Source organism: Octodon degus, unplaced genomic scaffold (assembly GCF_000260255.1).
Source record: "Octodon degus isolate 3935 unplaced genomic scaffold, OctDeg1.0 scaffold00229, whole genome shotgun sequence".
NCBI classification, from domain to species: Eukaryota; Metazoa; Chordata; class Mammalia; order Rodentia; family Octodontidae; genus Octodon; species Octodon degus.
In genome coordinates, this window is record NW_004524805.1 from 2,565,828 (window position 1) to 2,588,117 (window position 22,290).

The 22,290-nt window shown below is 39.5% G+C and overlaps 1 protein-coding gene across 2 annotated transcripts in view; it reads right to left on the bottom strand.

Moving 5' to 3' along the window:
- Window positions 1-9,784: 9,784 nt before the first annotated feature.
- Samd5 (sterile alpha motif domain containing 5) overlaps window positions 9,785-22,290 on the bottom strand; it is a 47,193-nt gene continuing 34,687 nt past the window's right edge. Inside the window, exons 2-3 of one of the 2 annotated variants that reach the window (XR_002818981.1) lie at window positions 13,064-13,294; window positions 9,785-9,861 (exon numbers count right to left, since the gene is read on the bottom strand). Coding sequence is in view for 1 of the 2 variants with exons in the window: in XM_004645483.2 (XP_004645540.1) it covers window positions 13,232-13,294 (63 nt within the window). In the remaining variant the exon portion in view is untranslated. Of the gene's footprint in view, window positions 9,862-11,245; window positions 13,295-22,290 lie in introns of those variants that run through there. The other variant, XM_004645483.2, reaches the window with a different exon arrangement.

A 22,290-nucleotide genomic window follows, 5' to 3' on the forward strand; every position in this document is an offset into this window, starting at 1 on the left:
AAGAACAAAAAGAAAATTCTTATTCTGTCTGTGGCAGTGACAGGCACATCTCTATTGATACAGTCAAGACACACCAGATTAAATAGTAAATAAGAGGTCAAAATTTCCTTGTAACTTGCCAGATAAGCCTATTTCTTTGACTTGAAGACACCATTTCTCCATTTAAAACATATAAGGAACCAGGATGGGGAACAATAAATAGGAAATTATAGTGCACTTTGATGGCAGCCAGTGATACACCTGCCACCGTTTGCACATGTAAACACTGCCACCATACCTGGTGGCTCAACTCTAGAACTTCAAGCACACAAAGAATATAGTGACTACTTGAGAAAATGATTACTATCTGAAAACTTTCTGAGACAATGAAAGGTAAGATAAAGAAGAGGGCCCACTAAAATAGTCTTTACAGAAAGTATTTCTCCCAGCTTTCTGGTTGTGACTCCATACGTAATCTCTAAGAAGACTGATACTCCCCCTACAGCTCCTCTCTTCTGAGCTGCCACAAGACAGGCCTTTATAAAAATTTATTTATTTATTTATTTATTTATTTTTATTAGTATTTTTTTCCATAATTTTATTGAGAAACAAATAGCAATGAGACAGTTTCAAACCAAATTGGTAGGACACTTTCAATAATTAACACATTGCATACATTCTTCCTAGTGGTTAATTGCTGTACAAGATGTGGACTTGTTATCCTATTTACAAACACCATTAGAATAAATCCCTCTATTCATTAAGAGAATGTAACTATATATCTATCCTAACCATTTTGAATACACAAACACAAAACGGACATTCATCTCTATCCCCTTTTTTTGTTAAGTTCCATCATTTAAATATTATAGGTGTGTAAACTCAGCAAAATATTCTAAAAGAGTTCAGAGGTCCATAATAGTATTGGGTCTTCCACTTCACTGGCAATGTCAGAAATTGTTGACCTGAGTCCCCTACAGCTCAACATAACAGCATGGCTTTACTTCTTATATTTCGTTTTTATACTTTTCTGCTGGATGGTTAAGACCAAGGTAAAGCAACACCTATGCAACAAGAGTTGTAGCTTTTGGGTCTGATAAGGTCAGCGAAATCCCCTCAGGATTTATCCTGAGATCCTGTACCTCAGATTGTAGAACCTTTGTCAGTGTCAACCATGTGGATGAGTCATGACCATTGCTTGGCCAATATGCTCTCTGTGAAAGCCTGAGAGAATGTTTTCTCTCCATGTGACTCTCCTTAGGCACACTCTATATCATCAATCATTTTCCTTTTTGGCCCCATAATCTCCTTGATCAGAAAATTTGGGACACTACCAAGTTACATGATGTTACAGTACAAGTTCTCATATGTCCTGAGTCTTAAGTGACCTTGGAAGGCTAAGGCCAAAATGTTGGCTTTCCTTGGGGTCCTCCCTTTTCTCTAATTTTGGTCTGCAAACTTAGGTTGTTAATCATCCAGAATACAAGCTTATTGTTATTACCATACAACCTAGGCTGTTAAGCTTAACTTCACTATCTGTCTGAATATCAAACATCTTAGGCATAACATGGAACAGGTATTTTTCATCAAGTATTGATATGTTGAAGTTTAAGTCCCTATAGAATATGATGAAAAAACATTTAAAAATTAGAATATATTTTTAAAAAGGCATAAAGAATTATATACTTGTTATGTTTACACATAAGTCCAAAAATCTAACCATATACAACCTTGAAGCAGGACAGTCCCACAATATTCCTTTTCCTATCTCTAAGACAAGCCTTTAGTTCTCTATTCATAGTGTTGTAGCTTCTTTTCTAATGTTTATTTCAAAATTGTTCTAAGCTCTACCCATTACTCAGTTTCAAAATAATTTCCAGGGCCGGGGAGATGGCTCAGTGGACTAAGTTTCCCTGGCAAGCACAAGGGCCTGAGTTCAATCCCCGGTTCCGCAAAAAAAAAAAAAAAAAAACAATTTCCACATATTTAGATATTTTGAACACCTCACTCCTGGCACCAATTCCTTTCTTAGTCTTTTTTGTGTTTGAAAGTCACCCAAACTTTTTACGAGTTTATATTCTGCAATTTCTCCTTCTGAGGGAAGGCCCAGGTGTTCAGTGGGAGCTCATGTTCATTTCCCAGTGCCACCTCAAGTCTCTATTCTTCGCATTACAGTGCACCATCTCAGCTGTGGCTCAAGAGGACCCACACTGAGCTCTGGCTACCACTCCATGGGGCACAAGTAATGAGAACTGCTCATGTTCACATGGTCTTGTGAGGCTCTGTAGGAACCATGAAGGCAGTTATCTCCACTTCATTTTGGAGGATGCCTTGGAAAATGCATGGGCAAAACTGCTGCACAGAGTCCTTATGAGGACAATGCTGAGTAAAGCCCAAGTCCCCAAATGGATAGGGTCACAGGGCACAAAGCCAGCCTGGAAAGCTACAAGCTGGGGAGCTACAAGCATCTGTGAGGAAAAGCCATTAAGGGTGGTGTCACTTGAAATTTTGAGGGCCCAACTTCCACCCTAGGGTCCAGATAGTGAAACATGGAGTTAAAAAAAAAAAATTGTGGAACTTCCGTGGTTGCTTTATTGCATTTGAGTGTTACTTGGGACCTGCAATACTTTATTTCTTTCTATTCATTACCTTAGGAATGTGCATGTCTAACACATACCCGCCATTGTATTTTAGAAGCAAATAACTTGTTTGATCTCATATATCCACATCTGGACAGCAATTGCTTTCAGAATGAGGTGCATATGAGTCTCACCCACACCTGATTGACAGAGGAGAGTATGAACTTAAGTGTCTAAGTTGGTACTGCAATGAGTTAAGATTCTAGGGGCTACTCATTTGAAATTAGTACATCTTGCATGCAAGAGCGAATGAATTTTGGGGAGCAGGGAAAGTTGCTATGGTTCACGTGTGACCTCACCAAAATATGGATAATGTCAATGTGATGATATTAAGTGATAGGGCCTTCAAAAGTGATTAGTTCAGAAGGGCTATTCCCTTATTAATAAGATTAAGCCCATACAGAAGAGACTCCATGCAGTGTTGGTTCTCTTGGCCTCTATCATTGCCATATGAGGTCACAGCATTTTTAGAATCTATGGAGCCTGCCAGAACCTTCATCTGGGATTTTCAGCCCTCAGACATATGAGAAAAATGTTCTAGTCTTCACAAATTATCCAGTCTCAGGATTTGCTATTGCCTCACAAAGTGAACTAAAACACCATTTCTAGCAGGTCATCTCTTCCCTAAAAAACTCCAATCTTTTATGGTAACTCTTACTAATCTATTTTTTCCTACTCCTTGATATATGGTCCTTATGTTTGATTCTGCATTAAATTTGCCTCATCATAAAGCGTACATGGTAAGAGATTTAAATCAGCACTGTTAAGACGTAAATTCTAGGATATGTTATGGTCATAGGCTTGTGTCCTTGGGCAGATTACCCCAAACTCATCTTTATCTTCGTTCATCATCTGCAGGACTGGCATAATCTACAGATGGAGAAAACATCATAGGGTTGTGGTGACAAATGAATGTGATAACACATGTAATACATGGTTCAAATTGCCCTGGCATATATGAAATTTTTGAGTGTTGACAACTATATTTTTAAATGTTATTGTTCTGATTGATTTAGAAATGCAAGCTTTTTTCCTAACATATACTGAAAATAATTTTAATTGATGAATCATGGACTTCTTCGATGTTCCCACTCCTGTTTTACCCACCAAAATTGCCTGTTATGGACTCCTGTTTCTCTAATATATGACTCCCTATTTAATTATCTCACATGTGTTCAGGGGTCTTATTTATCTCATCTTTCAGATAACAAAATAGACTGGAAAAGATTTAGGAACTTGCAGAAAGTAATAGAAGTGAAGGGATCTGGGATTTGCAGTCAGGGTTTTGTGACTCTAAGTATTTAAGGTTCTCTCCTCTATTCCATGTAATTCCTGCATACTAAAGGAAGAAAAGCAAAGTGCAATCATCTCAGTGCTTCCGTGTCCCTCTGAGGTCAGGTCATTGTAATTCTCAGTAGCCTTGTGGGTCTCCAACTCAGGTCTGAGCAACTCTGGATAATTCCTAATTACTCCATTTATTTTGGCCTTTCTAATGGCAGATAGTAACTATAGGGAAAAAATAATTCGGGAGACATAGTTAAGGCTCACAAATTTATTTTACATATATCTAAATATACATATATCTACAATGGGGTGTGTTATGGCTTGTAACCTACATGTGTCCCCAAACCTTGTGTGACCACAAGTAGGACTTTTCAGAGGTGGCTGGATCTAGAGTATGTGATGCTGGTATCAAGGGTGTGTGCTTATCAAATTACTAAGATTGGTTTGGCTAGTTCTGGGTACTAAGGGTGTCCCACTCTAGGTATGAGTGCTACCCACCCTAAGGGCAATTCTATAGAAGAGACTGAAAAAGGGCTGCTGTGGTGGTCACTTGCTTGTACTTCCTTTCTTCTGCCTGCCCTGCTTTTCCATAGACTGTTTCTACCCTTCCATGCAATCCTGCCTTGAAGTCAGCTAACTATGGATGGAAATCTCTATCAACTGTGAGCTGTAATAAATCTTTTCTCCTTAAATTTGTCAGGTGTTTAGTTTCAGCAATAAGAAAAGTAACTAAAATATGGTGTGTTCAAAATTAACTTTTTATTTATTTATTTATTTTTTATTTTTTGCTCTGAATGCCTTCAGGGAAAGTTTGGTTGGCTTGAGTTGTAGGGATCGAACCACAGCAACTTGAGCCTGGCTGCTTTGTTGAAGCAGCCACTTAAGGAACTGAGCTAAGGCTGTTATGTTGAGCTGTAGGGGGCGCAAGTCAACAATTTCTGACATTGCCAGTGAAGCAGAAGACCCAATACTATTATGAACTACTGGACTCTTTTAGAATATGTTGCTGAGTTAACACACTTATAATATTCAAATAACGGAACTCAACCAAAAAAGGGGATACAGATCAATGTTCATTTTGTATCTGTGTATTCAAAGTGGTTAGGATAGATATATAGTTACATTCCCTTAATGAATAGAATGATATGTTCTAATGGTGTTTGTAAATAGGACATCATGTCCGCATCTTGTACAGCAATTAACCACTAGGAAGAATTTATGCAATGTGTTAATCATTGAAACTGTCCTACCGATTTGGCTTGAAACTGTCTCATTGCTATTTGATTTCCCAATAAAATTATGAAAAAAAATTAAAATATGGGAAGACAAAGCAAAAAATAATTTCAAACATTGTTTTTGCAAATTTATGCCTTCTTTAAATAAGACCATTTTCAAAAAAATTAACATTTTTGTAGAATAGACTATCAATTACTTTTTGTATTTTGTCTAGCCAAATGTTATCTAATATGTGTTGTATGTAATAAATTCATTAGCTATAACTGGAGTAGCTTTGATTGCAGGTACATATTGATATTTATTAGTCTTAATTACAGCAATAAATGACATTATAATTCAGAGTAGGAAAAAATGATGTAAAAAATTTTTAATTCAATGTATCATTTTCCTATTTGTATATACCTTTATAAATTCTACTGTCTAATACATTTATGAAAGGAAAATCTCACTGAGTATATAAAATTTTATTTGATACAGTATTTGCATTTATGGTTTTATATAAAAAGAAAACAGGAAGTTGGAAGGCCTGAATGACAAAACTGCTCCCCAAGGTAAACTAATAAAATGAAGCTTATTTTCCTATATTACAGAGTGAAAGGAATGCTGTCTTACAAACGCAAAGGTCATCATGTTCCTCAAGATCCCTACAGGTAGGAGATTCCCTGGTAGAACCAACTCATACCATCTCTGGGATCTCAGCTAATGTTTTTGAGCTTTTTTAGGGGTGTGAGAAAGTTCATTTAGCAATTAATTAGTTCTTATTACTAAGCACCTACAGGGCCTGAGAAAATTTTTCAGGAGCTAAGAAAATACCACACTTAGTAAGAGCAGGAAGATGCACTCATAGCTTGTGGGAGGTCATCAAGCATACCAGAGCACATCATTCAGTGACTTGCCCCTGCAGAATGGGAGACTGTTCAGATAACATCTGTTTCCCAAACCTTTCACAGAGTGTGTTTGGCAATACTGCTACTGAATGCTTTTATAGGTGGGAGACAGAAGGTGCACAGGAAGCAACTTAGACAGCTCTACTCTCCAGGAAAAGCAAGACTGGATTTGGGACTTTTGATTTATAGACAAAGATTTAAAATTAAATGTACATTCTTCATTCAAATGCATCCAATTGGGCTGAGGAGATAGCAACTCAGCAGCATAAGTGCCTGCCTGGCAAGTGTGAGGTCCTGAGTTCAATCCAAGGTACAAAAAAAAAAAAAAAGACTACTGTCAAATGTATCTAATTATGAATACTGTCAGGTACATAGATAAACTTCCAAAATAAAACCTAAGTTACACTGATTGAACCAAAAGTGATGCAAAATAATGCACACAGAATATATACAGTTTACAATTGGTGCTCCTTATTCAAATAAGAAACAGACGAGACTCCACAAACAGCCTGCTATTGGTACATTGTTGTGATTCAAAGCATAGGATGCTGGCCAAAAATGTTCATAATAATAAAAATGCATTCTGTCTTCAGAGTCACTCCAGAGCAGGGGAGCATTATTCATCAAAATTGTTCAAGATTCTTCTTGTAAAGTAAAAATAAATTCTTCAGCGGGGCAGCAGATGGAGTGACACTAGAGGTATTTATAACCCAGATTCAGATGAAAGACTTCAAAGGCTGCCTCAAAATGACTTTATTAATGACATAAACTATCTTATTCTTTAACAAACACTTGCCCGTGAGCTCTAAATAGCTCTAAATAAATAGCCTGTATTTTGCTATTTTTTAGAAAGTTACATTTTAGTGCTCTTCCCCCTGTTGCGAAGCATGCCAAACATGCCGATGTGGTCAAGGAAGATCCACAGTGCCTAACGCTGTAAGGCAGAAAGACCAGCTTTTATTTTCTGGAGCATGTCGCTGCAAAGCATGCTCCTGCTTGGAGCTTCAGCTTACCCACACGGGTGCTAAAGCCACACCTGAGACTCATGGGTCTATGTTCAAATGAAGTTCAATCAGAAAGATGGGTCTTGTTCAGATCTGTCAAGGAATACTTTAGGTATATGTTCTAGGGTCAGAGAACAAAATCCAGGAGGACAGGACCCAAGAGAACATCAACTGTGTGCCACCGATCAGATGCGCTATCGTGGGACGACACAAAACCTCTAGTTCTTCAATGTCTTAATCACGCAACTGCTGGATCCGCCTAGATCATCCCTAAGTTCTCTTCCCATTTCTAAAATTTACATTTTTACCTATTACTCTTAATATTTACTTTACATCTTTCTTACTTTCAATTTACTTTGTCTTATATTCAATTGGGAATAAAGTTACCAAAACCCAGCACACCGTGACATTTATATATACCCCAAAGCACTGTTACAAAAGTCTTCAAATTAATGTTTTGGGGCTAGTTAGTATGCTAAGGATATACAAAAATTGTTATGTTTATACAATGTCCTGAAACCAGAAGGCAGTCATGTTGGGATTAGAAGGCAAGACTGGGTGAAGGACACTCGAGAAGCCTGATGCTCTACAGCTCACTCACCATGCTCAGATGAGGCACATTCGGCACTGCAGAAGCCACGGCAGAATCACACGTGGAGACAGCTCGCACACGACCCCTCTTGCCACTTCCTGTGGCCCCACTCCATCTCCCATGCTGTGAGCCACTCTGACTGCACACAGTTGTACAAAAGAAAGCCACATCATTCATACTTAACATCATACCAAATCATCCAAAGACATATGATGATTACACATGAATTTTGTATGAAGTGTGGAAAGTCTTACTTGTTTTTCTTTCTTTTTAGTTAAAACTCAAGATTTCCTAAGCTGACCATAATGCTATGATAACATAAACATTCACATACTGCCAGTTTAAACAAAGCACAAACTATTCTATTCATCTGTGAAAGATTACAAAAGAGGCCAAGGCAGAGCAACTTGTGAAAGCAATAACATTTATTGAAGGAAAGACATGTTTGCAAATCACAGAGCTGCCCAGGCACACGTTACATGCTTCCTAATGATATCCCTACTTAGCCTTTCAAGGTCTTCCATAAAGTCCCTTAAAAATAACTTAAAAGATGAGGGAAAGTGTAACTTGCAATTATGTGTACAAACACAAACATGGGCTTTCCAATGAGAATGAATCTGTCCTTGGCTTGTTCAACACACACACACCGATTCTCCAAGTCCGTGGAAGCCACACAGGCACAACTGCAGGGGCAGAACTTTCCAGTACATAATGGCTCTAGCAACCCAAATAGGATCCAAGAACGCTCTCAAGCTTCAGGATCAGGGCAAGCTCTCCTGCAATGGGCAAGAGAAAGTTAAACACAGTGGTGGTGAGCCGCTGGCCCAGGTGCTGCAGCAGGTGCGCTGAGCCCTCTCTGTAGGGTACAAGCCAAGCTGCCCAGCCAAGGTTTGACAAATTAGAAGTATGCATACAACAGCAAAGATCACCTTAACTGCGCCAAAGGACACCAAGTGCAATTTTGCCTTTCAATAAAAAGCTGTTTATATCGCTGAAAGCTCTGTTGTGTTTTTAAGACAAAAGATATTAACGTATAAGTTGTTTTCTTCTAAACTAAAATCTCAGTGTTCAGGTTTAATTACAGTGTTGGCACTTTGTGATAAATAAGTGAGTTTACGGTTGCAGTTTGGGTGCTCCGTCTCTAAAAGATTCGCCATTGCTGGTACAACATCGGCCCCATTCAATACACCACTTTGTCCTTTAGATCGCCAACACAGCATTTAATATGCAAACTTTCATCTAATGAAGGGCATGTACAGTATATATTTATAAGACAATTTCCCATCTTACATAGTGTTTAAAAGTTGACTTATTTCCTTTTATTTTTCATCCAGTAGAAGAAGTTTGGGGGTAAAATTGTAAAAGATAGGAAAAAAAATCTCCCAGCTCTCAATGTTAAATTTAACCTCTTTTCTCTAAAAACATAACTTCTAACAAAAACCATAAAAACAAAACTTTTTTCCCAATATTTATACAATTTAAAAGAACACATCTATTTTGATAAGAAAATTTGTTTTTCTAAACTACATATCACATTTCCCCTTTACCTTTTATGGAAAAATCTGAATAGTGGTTAATGGTCCTGGACTATAAAGTTGAGTACGCTCATTAGAGAGTAATAATATAAAGCTATGGAGGATTTTAAATTAAAAAAAAATCTAATAGTATAACATATCTGATGTAGGGGTATATAATAAATGACTACTGAGAGCAATAATAATAATAATAAGGCTGGAAAATTTTCAAACAGAGGGCCAGACTGATTTCCTTGGTTCTCAATGATTCATTTTATTTAAGAACGTACCTACATATGGCCTTAGTCAAAATTATCAGAAGACCTTTACTAAGCATTTTGTGATGCTTGACACTCTTCCATGGGCCTGAATGTGAGATTTTGGCACCTAATTAACTTTTACACGTAAGAACCAACATGAGTCAGACTTTTCATCCAGCACTTTTTTCTTCAACTTCTCTTTTTGTTCTCCTTCAAGCCCCCATACAAAGGATCTGTTGACACCACTCCAGGTCTGGACAGGGAATAATCCCGACACCCTGATCTCAATTCTGCAGCGGATGCCTCCCCGTCGCCGGCGCGGCTGGTGTCTCTTCCCGTGGAAGAGTTCGCGGGTGCGCGGCCATCGTGAGATCTGTCTGCTGTCTGCAGATCACAGTCTTGGTACCAGGAAAACGCACACCAGCCAGCCATGCATTCGCACCCTGAATTTATAAACTTGACGCTGCTATAAAAACAGGAATGAAAATGAAATAGCTTCATCCGTGTCCACAGTTCTATTTTCCCAGAACTGAAAAGCCCTTGCCCGTATGAATTTGATCACTGTGTTTTAAAATCAGATTCTTTTCATTCAGGGCTATATATTTACTGCTCTTCATCCAAAAGCAGACACCATAGACTTTAAAAAAATTCTTCCTACAAAAAGCAAAGAGGCCTTATTCAGTGAGTCTAAGACGTTGGCAAGGGATGTCAGTTTATGTGTTTTCTAGTCAGTGTTCAGGTAGTCTCTTCCATGTAAGAGGACATGAAGAAGAAAACAAAATGGCAGAAAAGGAAGGAAGAGAGGCCGTGAGCACCTACCACATGCCAGGTCTGGGCCAAAAACTGTCAACGGGTAGAAAAGATTAAAGTCTGAAGCTTCTTAAGGAACACAGGAAGCATTTATTTTTCCCTTTTCATGGACGAGGTAAAAGAAGCTTTAAGCGGGTGCATATTGCTTGAGAGTATTCCCCAAGTTAGAGTACAGCTCATGCTTTTAACAGATTCACCACAGGAGGATACGATCAGGGTAACTCTAGAAGTTGAACTAAGATCTTCATGGTGCCAAAGAAAAGACTGCAAAGCTTATTACTGCTATTTATTCCATAAGCCCCAAAAGCCGGAAATGTCTCTGCACTAAGAAGCTGTCCGAGTTTCTGGACTTACAAACTACTAGCCTTTGTTAGTGTGCACTTATTTCTTCCCCCTATCTCCCCACTGGTAAGAAAAGAGCCCTTAAAATTATTATAAAGTTGAGATTTTTCTGTGTGTGTATTTTAGGGAAGGGTCTACAGGGTGTTCAGGGTCTCACTACTAGATCGGACTCATAATGACTCTCCTGTTTACAGCCTCCCTAGAGCTGGGATTACAGGCACGCACCGCCACACCCAGCCTCAATCCCTCTCTCAGCGCGCTCCGGGGGCAGGGACCACACAGCAGGCCCGGGGATCAAACCCCCGGCCCCTGGGCCTGCTTACAGGTGCTTTAATCCACTGAACTATTTGGTCGGCCCTTTGAGAATCATTGTATGTGAAGAAATTTCTTCCCACTCCATTACAATTTTAAAATGTGGTAATTTTGTTATAATCCTCTAAACTCCTCAATATTACAAAGTAAATGTTCATAATTTTTTTAAAAAGTTCATAATTAATCACTTGATGTTTTAGGCAATATAAATCAAGATGATCCACAATACTTTAGATGACATTTTTGTTCCTTAGTCAATTGCTACTTTCTTCTAATACTGAAGATCTCACTAGCATTTAGATAAAATGATTTGATTCCTGGTACCAAAAAAAAATTAAAAAATAAAAAAAAAAAAACCACAAAAGATAAAGAAAAAACACTGAAACACTATTCTGAAGAGTAATTAAAACTTATCTCTGAAATCTATGGTAAGAATTTCTTTCTTTTATATGTTATATCTTACTTCATCTTAATTTAATGCAAAAGATTAACAGGCATCCTTCAATGTTTCTTTGCTTAAGGTTGTCTTCCTCTAGCTTTAACTAAGGAGGCTATCAAGTCCACTAGCTATTCTGCTGTTCAAAATTGTGACCCTTAACTTAGGTAGGCTTGTTAATTTAAAATCCCGATTTCAGACACAGAGAAAAGATTTAAATTTGACAATATAATTGAAGTTACATATTACTCAAATGGAAAACAAAACTTGAAATGACCCTTATGGCTGCTTTTTGGTTACAGTGGATTGCATCATAATGCCCAGAGAGAAAATAATAAATTTTTCAGAGATGGGATCTTTCCTAGCCATAGTTCAACAAATTCATGCAGATGTACATCTGCGAAATAAATCTGCCACAGGGGCTGTACCTGGAAATGAGGTCTCAAACAGGAAGCCATTTATTATCACAGTAAGCTGCATCAGGAATCTACAACGACTCCCTCACCTCTTAAACAATCTAGCTTAAAAGTTTTAGAGACCATTTTACTTTTTAAAAAGTCATGAGGGTTGCTTGGAATATAATCCTTATAAAACTGTAAGCTATGATGGTTTAATACTTTCAGAATTTAATTTCCTTATATTGGGGTTTAAGAGACAGATTTTATTTGGTGCCTAAATTAATCCTAGTCTCAGGTTTTAAAAACATTATTGTGTTAAGACTTTCTTCAGCAACCTAATTCCTTCCTAGGGAGTCCTAGATACTAGGAGGACAGATGAATATGAATCTCTTTTCTTTTTGAGAGTTTCCTATCCTTCTGATGACAATGCTGATATGAATTTATATAGCTGGTATCCTTCTAAGCTGTGAGGACTCCAGATCACAGGCCTGCTCTAGGCTCTCAGAGGTTGCCACCCCCATAAATGTGTTGCATTATCTGTGTCTTCCTCCCATGACCTCTTTTCAGCTAAGCTTTGGTCCCACCAACATGGGTAAATTTTCTAAGCAGAAAAGAAAACTACTAATACCCAAAGGAAGTAAGAATTAGAAAAACTCCAGCTTCATCTTAATCTCCGCCCCCATTCGTTCTTCCCAGTTAGCTATGGGTGGATAGGCTTTCTCTTGCCATCCCCGGCCTGCAGTAGGAAGCCCATGGGGATAGGAGGTGGGGTAAGGCACTGGCCAGGAGTGGGGCAGGGCTCACCAGGGAGGAGCTTTCACTATGCAGTAAACCAGCTGGCATTTGCTCAGTGTCATTAGTCCTCACAGCAGACCTCAGCCAGATCAAGTCTTTAAAAAGAGGTGAGAAGAACTGTTCTTCCCTTGGTGATGTTCCTTAACCTCTCAGCTTTATGGCTATGCCACTATATAAGATCACTATGAAAAGCACCCTAAATATAAATTCCCTCACCATGCTAGATATAATTGTATGAAATTAATGAACTTAATGAAATCAGAGTTCTATATGAAGTAAAATAATATGTATGTTAAAACAAAATTAAAGCTACCATTTGCAAGATGAAAGCTAATTTGGAAATGATATAATTTCTAATTGACGTCAGACATCTCCTTTCTTGGAATATACTTAAAATTAGTTATTATCCAAATGCTCTAGCTACCTCATCTATTTTCACCAAGAAATACTTTCACAAAATGAGGGGGAGAATCCCGAGAGACTATCTCATGAAGCATACCCTTTTACAAAAGAACTCAGTGCTTCTTCCCATGTGACACTGCGCTGCCTTATTTCTAGCTCTTGTAAGTCATTACCCAGTTTACTAAGTTGATCATTCCAGAACTTTTCCAAGCAAAAAGTTAAGCTGATGAGTATTTCCAAGGTCACCATGCATCTCCCTTTTTGAAAGAAGGCTCTACAAATGCCCTTTTCCAGTCTTCAGGCACCTCATCAGTCCTCCAACGAGTTCTCAAAAATGATATCTAGCGGTTCTGTGATGACTTCGGCCAATTCATTAAGTACTCTAGGATGCCGGCCATGGGGACCTGTGGATTTGAACATATCTGGGTTATTGAAGGTTGCCTTTTCCCCTGCTTCCCCTAGTCCACCGTAGCTGCCTGCTCCTGTTTTCCAGTCATCTTGTCCCTTCCTGCTCACCAGGTGAACTTTTGAAGACAATACCTTTAAGGATCTTTGCTTTTCATATATCAGTGTCCTCCTTCAAGCCAATAAAGTGAAGAAGAATGTATTTTATTCTTTTCAAGTTTATGTTTTTTTTTTTTTTTAAATTTACGTTTTCTGGGCCAGCAAGCAGCCCAGTGGTCTAAAGTGCCTGCTTAGGTAAGCTCAGGCAAAGGTAGGGACTGTCTTTGGGTCCTGGCACCACATGCTACACTAGCCCCGCCCCCAGGGTAGGCTGAGCTAGTCACAAAATAAATGAATAAATAATAAATAAATAAATGAATTAAATTTACATTTTCCTTATGTTCCTCGTAAGAAAAGGTTAAATGAATAAAGTATACTTTGCAATAGCTTGCATTCTTAAATGATACTATTCAATATTGCATATTAGCAACCGTAGTGCGCGGAAAGAGCAGCTTAAAGACCTGCCCCGAGGGTCTTTATTTCTTCAACCTGCATCTGCAAGTGCAAATTCAAAATATATCATCCAAAATAAAATAAAAATAATTCACAGTTATCTTTAATCATTATCAGCATAGCTGTACATGAACTGGGAAGAGATTAGAAAGGATTTCTTACAAAGCAGTGGCCACATACAACTCATTTGTTTGCAGCCACCAGTGACAAGTTTCCCCAGTTTGTATTACACTAATTATCCAAACTCTGATAGGTGGTGACAGTTTTAACCCCTTCATTGTCACAATGATCCCGCTAAAACACAGACACAGCAATAGACTACAGTTGACCAGCCATCTGTCACGCAGTGCCACACACTGAATGAGAGTCTCTTGACAAACCCAAAAGGGAGGAAAGAAGGAGAGCTTGGAGACTGAAGGACACCTGAGTCTTTTCTGGCATTTTTCTGCTGCTACCATTCAACTATTTAATCTAATTGGAAAAGCTTTTGGAAAAGGTTGAAACATTGGCGTTTTGTTTGTCTACTCTCCATCTTTCCAACCTTACACATGGCTTTAAGTGCCAAAAAGCAACCACATTGCAGACATTGCTAAGATTCTTCGGAGGAATCATCCTGCACATTTCTCTAAGGTACCACAATTTGTTTCAGCAATGCCAATTTCACCCCTGCACCAATAACCACCTGCTGATGGCAATATGTTAACTACTATGTCATTATTAATTAGATTGGGTGCATCAAGCCAACACATCTAAGTAGGTAGAAAGTACCCAAGCTCAGGAAGCTTTTCTTTCTCTCCAGGGGATCAAGCTATTTCCGAGCATCCTTTATGTTTTTTTCTTTCTGGCCACAATACTAATAAAATATCTTGCTAGTAACTAATAGATTTAAACAGTCACCCTAAAGAACCCTTCTTTATGATCTAGGAAAAATGATGCTCTCCCTCTCTTAGCAAATCAGTTGTTGGAGAGGCCTGGAGGAGGTGAAAGGAAGTCTATAGAGTCAGCTTAATGCAAAGAAGGTAAGTTACTGGCTATGGAATTCTCTAAGTGAATAAATAAAAAGACATTAACAATGAAACGTCTATTTACTACGGAGGTAAGACAACCAACCACTTGTGTCAAGGGGGAAAAAAAGACATAAAACAGAAATATGCGTAGGTCATAGAATTAGGGAAATGGGATGCAGAAAGACTTGTCTAATAAAGCACAGGCCACACAGACGGTGCAGGTCCACTGCCTGTGTGAAATAGTGTCTGACATGAAGACCGGAGGTCGGTCTCGTCTACATTCCCTGATCCAGCAACATGCAAAACACCAGGGGACCTCTTTGGGGCTGATGTCCCCTAGACGGCATCCACACCTCCCAGGAACACCTTATCTGCAAATGTAGATCACAAATCTCGCTCACAAATCTACCCACAAGCCAGTGGCCTCCATTACTCTCGTGCTTTGACGTTCTCAAAAAAAAAAAAAAAAAAAAATCCCATTCATTCAACAAGCCCGGCCTTGTAGTTTGCGATTTTTCATACTTTGGAGAAGAGGGTGGGAGGCAGACAAACAGGATTTCCACAACTGGGTCATGGAGTTTCAAGATGTGAGAGCAGGCGCAGACAGCTGTAATTAGCTGAGCACATGTTGCTTCACGATCATGAGAAACATCAGTAATTTTCCTGTTATGAGCAGCTTCATGCTCGAGTGGCTGATTACGCTCTGTGACACCCTGGAGCCTGGGCCTGACAGATCCCACTTTCCAAGAAGAACAGAACAGAGCCGATTTCTTAAAAATGCTGTGAGCTTGAAGCCGTGCTTACAGGCAAAGATGCACTCCCCAGAGCAGCTCCCCGCCACACTTCTCTCTCACTCTTGCCCTAAATCATGTGTCATACTCCTACGACATGAAACAAGTCTCTCATCACTCCACAAGCAAAACAATCTACCCATAGGTCTTTACGTTTTCTTCTTTTCTGATGGTCCAAAATTGACTTAAAAGTCATAAAAGTAAATGTGTTCAGCATTGATTCCTTCCTTCCTTTGTCTTCTTTTCTTTTCAGCAGGGATTTGCTATATTGCTCTGTCTGTCCTTAAACTCCCAGGCTCGAACATCCTCCTGCCTTAGCTTCCTAATAGCTAGAACTCTAGGTGTACATGGCAATGCCTGCCTATTTTATTTCGTTATGCTTAAAGATAAAGTTTGTTTTTAAAAAGATTGCCAGTAATTTGCCTACAGTATGCTAAATTTATCTTCTCCCTATTCTACTAAAACACAGCCTCAAGGTTTACAACCTAGGTTGTCTGTTTCTCAGATCCTTATGTTAGACTCACCTTAACCTTTCTAGCTGACCTACAACTCAGTTGTACTTCAGCTAGACTCTGAGGAGGCACAGGAGCCTGTCACTTCACAGTCTTGCCAGTTTTCCCACACCAACCCTCCTATCATGCTAGAATTCTAATCTGAGAAGTAAGGAGAAACTAAAACAGTTCCTCACTGCCAAAAGAAACTATTATTCTGTGGTTTAAAAATTAAGATTTATGAGATTAGTTGTTTTCTCTTTTCATTACTCTGATTTTCAACTGATTTGAAATCTTACTCTTTTGAGTTGGTGATTTTCCCTCTAATTAAAGGCAATTAGAGCTATCTGCAGACTAAACCATTTAAAAGTTCTTTTTCTGTTGTAATATTCTTCTACAAGAGGTAGCTCAGTTGCAGATTTCAAACCAACAGACATAAATTCTCCATACTAGGATACTCAAATAAAAAAGCACCGCAGGTCTGTCCAATGAATATTCTATGCATTTTCCATATTGTTTAAGGGGCAACTGCATCACAGGAAGAAAATGAATTGATGGTCTCTTAAATGAGAAAGCGGGTACAAAGCTGAATCTTTGGTGGTTAGTCACAAGACACCTGGATTTTTTTTAATGTATTTAGTAGAGGGTCTATAAAGTCTCACTGCATAGATTGGATTCACAGTGATCCTCCTGTTTTCAGCCTCTGAAGCGCTGGGATTACAGGCATGCGCCACCACGCCCAGGCTCCACACGGATTTTTTTTTTTTTTTTTAAACTTCATATCATTAAAGCTAAGTTTTCTGACACTGAACTATGCCACACTGGCTATTTCTATGGGACGAAGAGAGGTGAGAATTTACATAAAAGGAACTTCAATATACCTTCAGTTTAACTGTAAGCCTCCCCAAGGGCAAAAATAATATTCCGTAGTTCTTTCTCTCTCTTACAATAAGAATATTTAAGGTTGTCTACTATTATTGCTGATTGCTTGACTCATTCATATTACAATTTTTAGATATAATTTTTCACAAAACTTAGTTCCTTTTCAGAAATTTCAGTCTAGAAAATTAGATGGGGAATATAAACCCTTGTCTGAAAAAACTGATTGACAGCGTGCTCACCAAACCTAAATTTGTCTTCACGGTCATCTTTCAATTTCCTGGAAGAGCTCTAGGGGTTTCCTCCTGGTATCAGTCCTGGAAAGCCCAGGCTGGCTCCCAGATCCCAGAGGGCTGCAGGATGCACGGGTGCCGCACGAACAGCTGAGTAGCAGCATGTCCCGATGTGTCTCTTCCATTAGAAGAGACTCACAGGGTAGATTTCGTAAGACTTCAATTAGCATAAAAATGTTTGAACTCCTAGATTTTCTTTTTCTTTCTTTTTTTTTTTTTTAATTTCAGAAACACATACCCAAATCTCATTCAATTATAAACTATCCTGGCCAAGTACTCAGTCTGTCTTCCTCATTGTGTATCCTTGGAAGGTGCTGATTTAGTGTTCTGTTCCCAGAACAAACTAAGTAGATTATAAGAAATTATCTCCTGGGGACCGCCCAGTTTTAATATTCACTTGAGACAACCTGCAGTGTTTTGCCAATGCATAGTACACTAGAGAGGCTTCCTGGAAATTTTCCTACCCACTTACCTTTCAGAAAATTCTGAAGAACAAATTCAGAGGTTAAAACACAAAAGCATCTTTGTTGATGCTATCCTCAGGGCATTAACTGACTTTATAATTCCTCCAACTGAATAGCTATGTAAATTCCTGACTTTTTAAAAAAACACTTTGCGGCACTCATCGCTGACTGCTCTGAACGAGATGCCTTCCCACACAGAACAACCCGCAGGGCTGTGGCCTGCCAGGCGCATCAATGCTCCAGGAGATGGTTCCTGCCTTTGCCACGACCACCTCAGGCCTGGAGTCAGAAGCAAAGATCAGGGATTTAACGGCCAAAAGTTCGTACTATACTTCCAATAATTGTCTAATACTTAACAGCTGGTCTCGACAAGAAGCCAGGGCCAGGTCAAACTTCAAAAAACTTCGTAGCAGAGCTATGAAGAGGTGATGTGGTAGTTGCAGAGGGCAGTGATTTCAGGAACAGAGAGCGCAGACATTTACAGACTGCCTGGAAAGATTCCACAGACAGACTAGGAGAAAGAGCAAAGGAATAGTGAGAGGCCAAATTATCATTATTAGATCAAAATAAAAAAAAAAAAAGTTCTTAAGGGAGGAATTAGCCTCAGAGGACAGAAGAGTAATGAGTTGACAAAAAGAAGGGGTAGGGAGACTAGCTGGGAAAAGAAGCCAACCCATTTGGAGGTGAAGGAAGCAGGGAGTGGGCTTCATCTCCAGCGAGAGGGTCCTGGGGTCTGCAGAATGCACTGGAGGAACAAGGGCAGCGCTCTAAGGACAAGGGGAGAGCTCTCACACCGGGACACTGGGCTTCCTGCTTCAGGAGGCGGTGTGGCCTGGACAGTGACATAGGCTTTCAATTTCTCTCTGCATTGTGCTCCAAGTTCTTTGAATACCATTGCAATCTCCCAGCACATGGACCTGTAAACACCAGGGCACTGACTACAGGGAGCCTGCCCTCCAGTGTTCTTTGCAAGGCATTCTGAGGCTCTTTAGACAAAGCACTTCTGTTAACTGAGTCTCTGCCACTCACTCCAAGCTGTCTTCTTCCTGTCCCTCACCCATATACTCACTGTACAATAACTCATATCATACACTAATAGTTTTTGAAATCACCAACAATGGTCTGCTTACTCCAATTATCACCAATATATAACTGCCAATAGCAGGAGCTTTGCAGCACACGTTATGGTTATTACCTCTCACCCCAGCAGCAGGGAAACTACTCAAAGTTACTGGGGGAGCTCTCCCAAAGGCAGGCTGTGTGCTAAGATCAGCCGTATGTTGATCCTGGACCCAACTTCATAAATGAAGAAGTAGAGACCTTAGAGTGCGAAGGGTCAAGCTGCTAACCAAGGCAGGGTGGGCCCTCCAGCAGCAAAGTCCAACCTAGCTAAACTACTTCTGCACATCACAGTCATTCTTAGCTGGGAGCTGGGGCGATTAGTTAGTGTATGCCAGAATTCCCACTCACCTAGCCCTTGAGAATGTGAGCTTCGTTGGAAATCAGGTTCTTTGCAGATCTAATTTGGTTAAGAATCTTAAGAAACCATCCTGAATTTAAGTGTGGGAGCTCTAAATCTAGGCACTGATTTCATCCAAAGAAGAGGACACACACATCCGGAGAAGGCTGCACAAAGACAGAAGCAGAGTGCCAGAGCTGCCAGACGCTAGAAGAGACAAGGAACGCTTCTCCCCTCAGTCCTTTAGAGGAAGCACAGCTCTGCTGACATCCTGGCCTCACAATATCAGCCTCCAGGGCTGCGACAGAACGTGCTTCTACGATTCTGTTACCCCATTTGTGGCACTTGTTATGGTAGCTTGTTACATTAGTGCAGAGCCCCTCGTGAAATAAATTGCTTCATTTTTTGGGTAGTATGTGCAAGGGTGATTTTAGGCAAAAGGTATTTTATTTTTGTCCAGAATAAAAAGTGTACCAAATGTTTATTTAGATCCTATGTTTAGTGGCATACATAAGGTTGTAGTCATATATTCAAGGTTTGGAAGGGTGTACATTTGATTCACGACACATAAATTTGTAAGTTGATCTTATAATATTTACCCAAAATGTGAAATGCAGAAGAGTGCAAAGATCTGTCCTCCAGCTAGAGAAACAAAGAATCCAGCCAAGAGCCTACACCCACAGCAACAAGGGGAAGCTGGGAAGCTAGAAAGCCTGGGCAGGGATGGGGTGAACGACCTGTGCCAGCAGGCCGAGGGAGGGATCTGGGCAGGAGGCAGGAGGTTGACAATCAAAGGAAGAGCAGAGCGGCCCGAGAGAGTGGAACCGCAGCCACCCCGGGCACCAGGGAGATGAGGACAGCCAAATCTGTATCAGGAAAAGCAGGCGCGGCAAAGCTCCTCCTGGGAAATCAGCAACTGCAGTCCTCCCTCCTGTTCTTCTGTCATGCCCTTGAGATAACCCTCAGGAGGACCCTCCATGCCCAGGGCCATGCTGGTTCAGTGAACCCTCAAAGTGACCATTAATTAATCCACCACATATAACATACACAGAAACCATTACAGATTTATTTATTCTTTACTTGAATATTTGTGATTTGTTTTAAGCTACAAGATAAGAAAGAAGGTTTCAAGGATTATTTGCAAGCATTTCTCTACTAATAATACATGATAATTAATGATACAATTTATTTCCAATAAATTTAAACAATATAACTATCAGTACCTTTTCTGTCTTGCTATCAGGTATTAAAGAATGAGTATAACTTGTGATGTTAGAATGTTTAAGCCCTATGATATTTTATTTTGAGGAAAATATTTATATGTAATGATACATACTGAAACCTTCATCATTTCCAACTTGGAAAACCTTTCTGAATTTCTGCCAGATGAAAACCCTCTAGCTAGAAAACACTGGGATATTTTTACGAGGTATTCTCCAAAATGTCGGTTCTTGAAGGTATTCATAACCTTAAAAAATTTTGAGGATTCCACAATGCTTCTGTTTATATGGATTTCAATTGTCAATATTATTATCTTTTCATTTATAACTGATAAACTAATTAATTTATTTAAAAATAACATTAGCAATATACTGCATGTTAACATTTTTATGAAAATACTTATATTCCCCACCTGAATTAAAAAGAGTAGCATTGCTTTACAATTATGTATTATCTCTTAATGTCTGACCTGATGAACAATTGGATGCTACTATTCAATTTGTGAAATGTGTTTCTGTAGAAGAAACAAATGAAGAAAATCCAGCCCCACACGGATGTGTCAAAGGTAGGTATACTTGAATAGCCTCTTTATGAAACTGTACATGTGCTTTATGATATCATGTAAACAATAACAGGTGGATTCTAAAAAAAAATTTGTTGCAATGTGAAGTCTGAAACTGTATCATTGCTTCCTCTTTTCCAGCTGGAACCTGGAGGGTGTAGAAGAGAAGAAAAGGAAGGCTCCTGCTGTGCCAGAAACCCTTATGGAAAACATTTCGCAGAGCTGAAGATAAAGCGCCTGAGAAAGAAGTTTGCCCAGAAGACGCTTCGCGAGGCGAGGAGGAAGCTCATCTATGAAAAAGCCAGGCACTATCATAAGGAGTACAGACAGATGTACAGGACTGAGATCTGAATGGCTGGGATGGCGAGAAAGGCTGGCAACTTCCATGTCCCTGCAGAGCCCAAACTGGCCTTTGTCATCCGGATCAGAGGGATAAATGGTGTGAGCCCAAAGGTCCGCAAGGGGCTGCAGCTTCCTTGCCTTCACCAAATCTTCAATGGTACCTTCATTAAGCTCAACAAGGCTTCAATTAACATGCTGAGAATTGTGGAGCCATACAATGCATGGGGGCACCCAAACCTGAAGTCAGTGAACAAACTAATATACAGGCATGGCTATGACAAAATCAATGAGAAGCAAACTGCCTTGACAGATAATTCATTGATTGTTCAATCTCTTGGTAAATATGGAATCATCTGCATGGAGGATCTGATTCATGAGATCTATACTGTTAGAAAATACTTCCAAGAGGCAAATAACTTCCTGTGGCCAGTCAAGTTATCATCTCTTCGAGGTGGAATGACGAAAAAGAGCCCCCATTTTGTGGAAGGTGGAGATGCAGGAAATAGGGAAGACCAGATCAACAGGCTTATTAGAAGGATGAACTAAGGTATCTACCATGGTGTTTTTATGATTTGGTCAGTTAATAAAGTATCTGCTTTCAAACTGAAAAAAAGAAAGAAAGAAAAAGAAAGAAAGAAAGAAAGAAAGAAAGAAAGAAAGAAAGAAAGAAAGAAAGAGTATCATTGAGCCTTTTGAGCCCTGTCTATGCCACTAAAATTACCTCTCTGACTTCTACTTCTGATGGGCTCTTCCCTATATGAACATTTACATCACGCATTGGTCAATGGCAAGTGCTGGGTCCCTGAATCATGCAGGGGCTCCCAACACTGAGACATCCTGGTATACCATAGGTGCCCTTGCTACTGCGAAGTAACAGCGTAGGAAAGGCTTAGGAGTAAGGTGTAGAAGAAAGGGTATCCCGGGTAGCCTAATG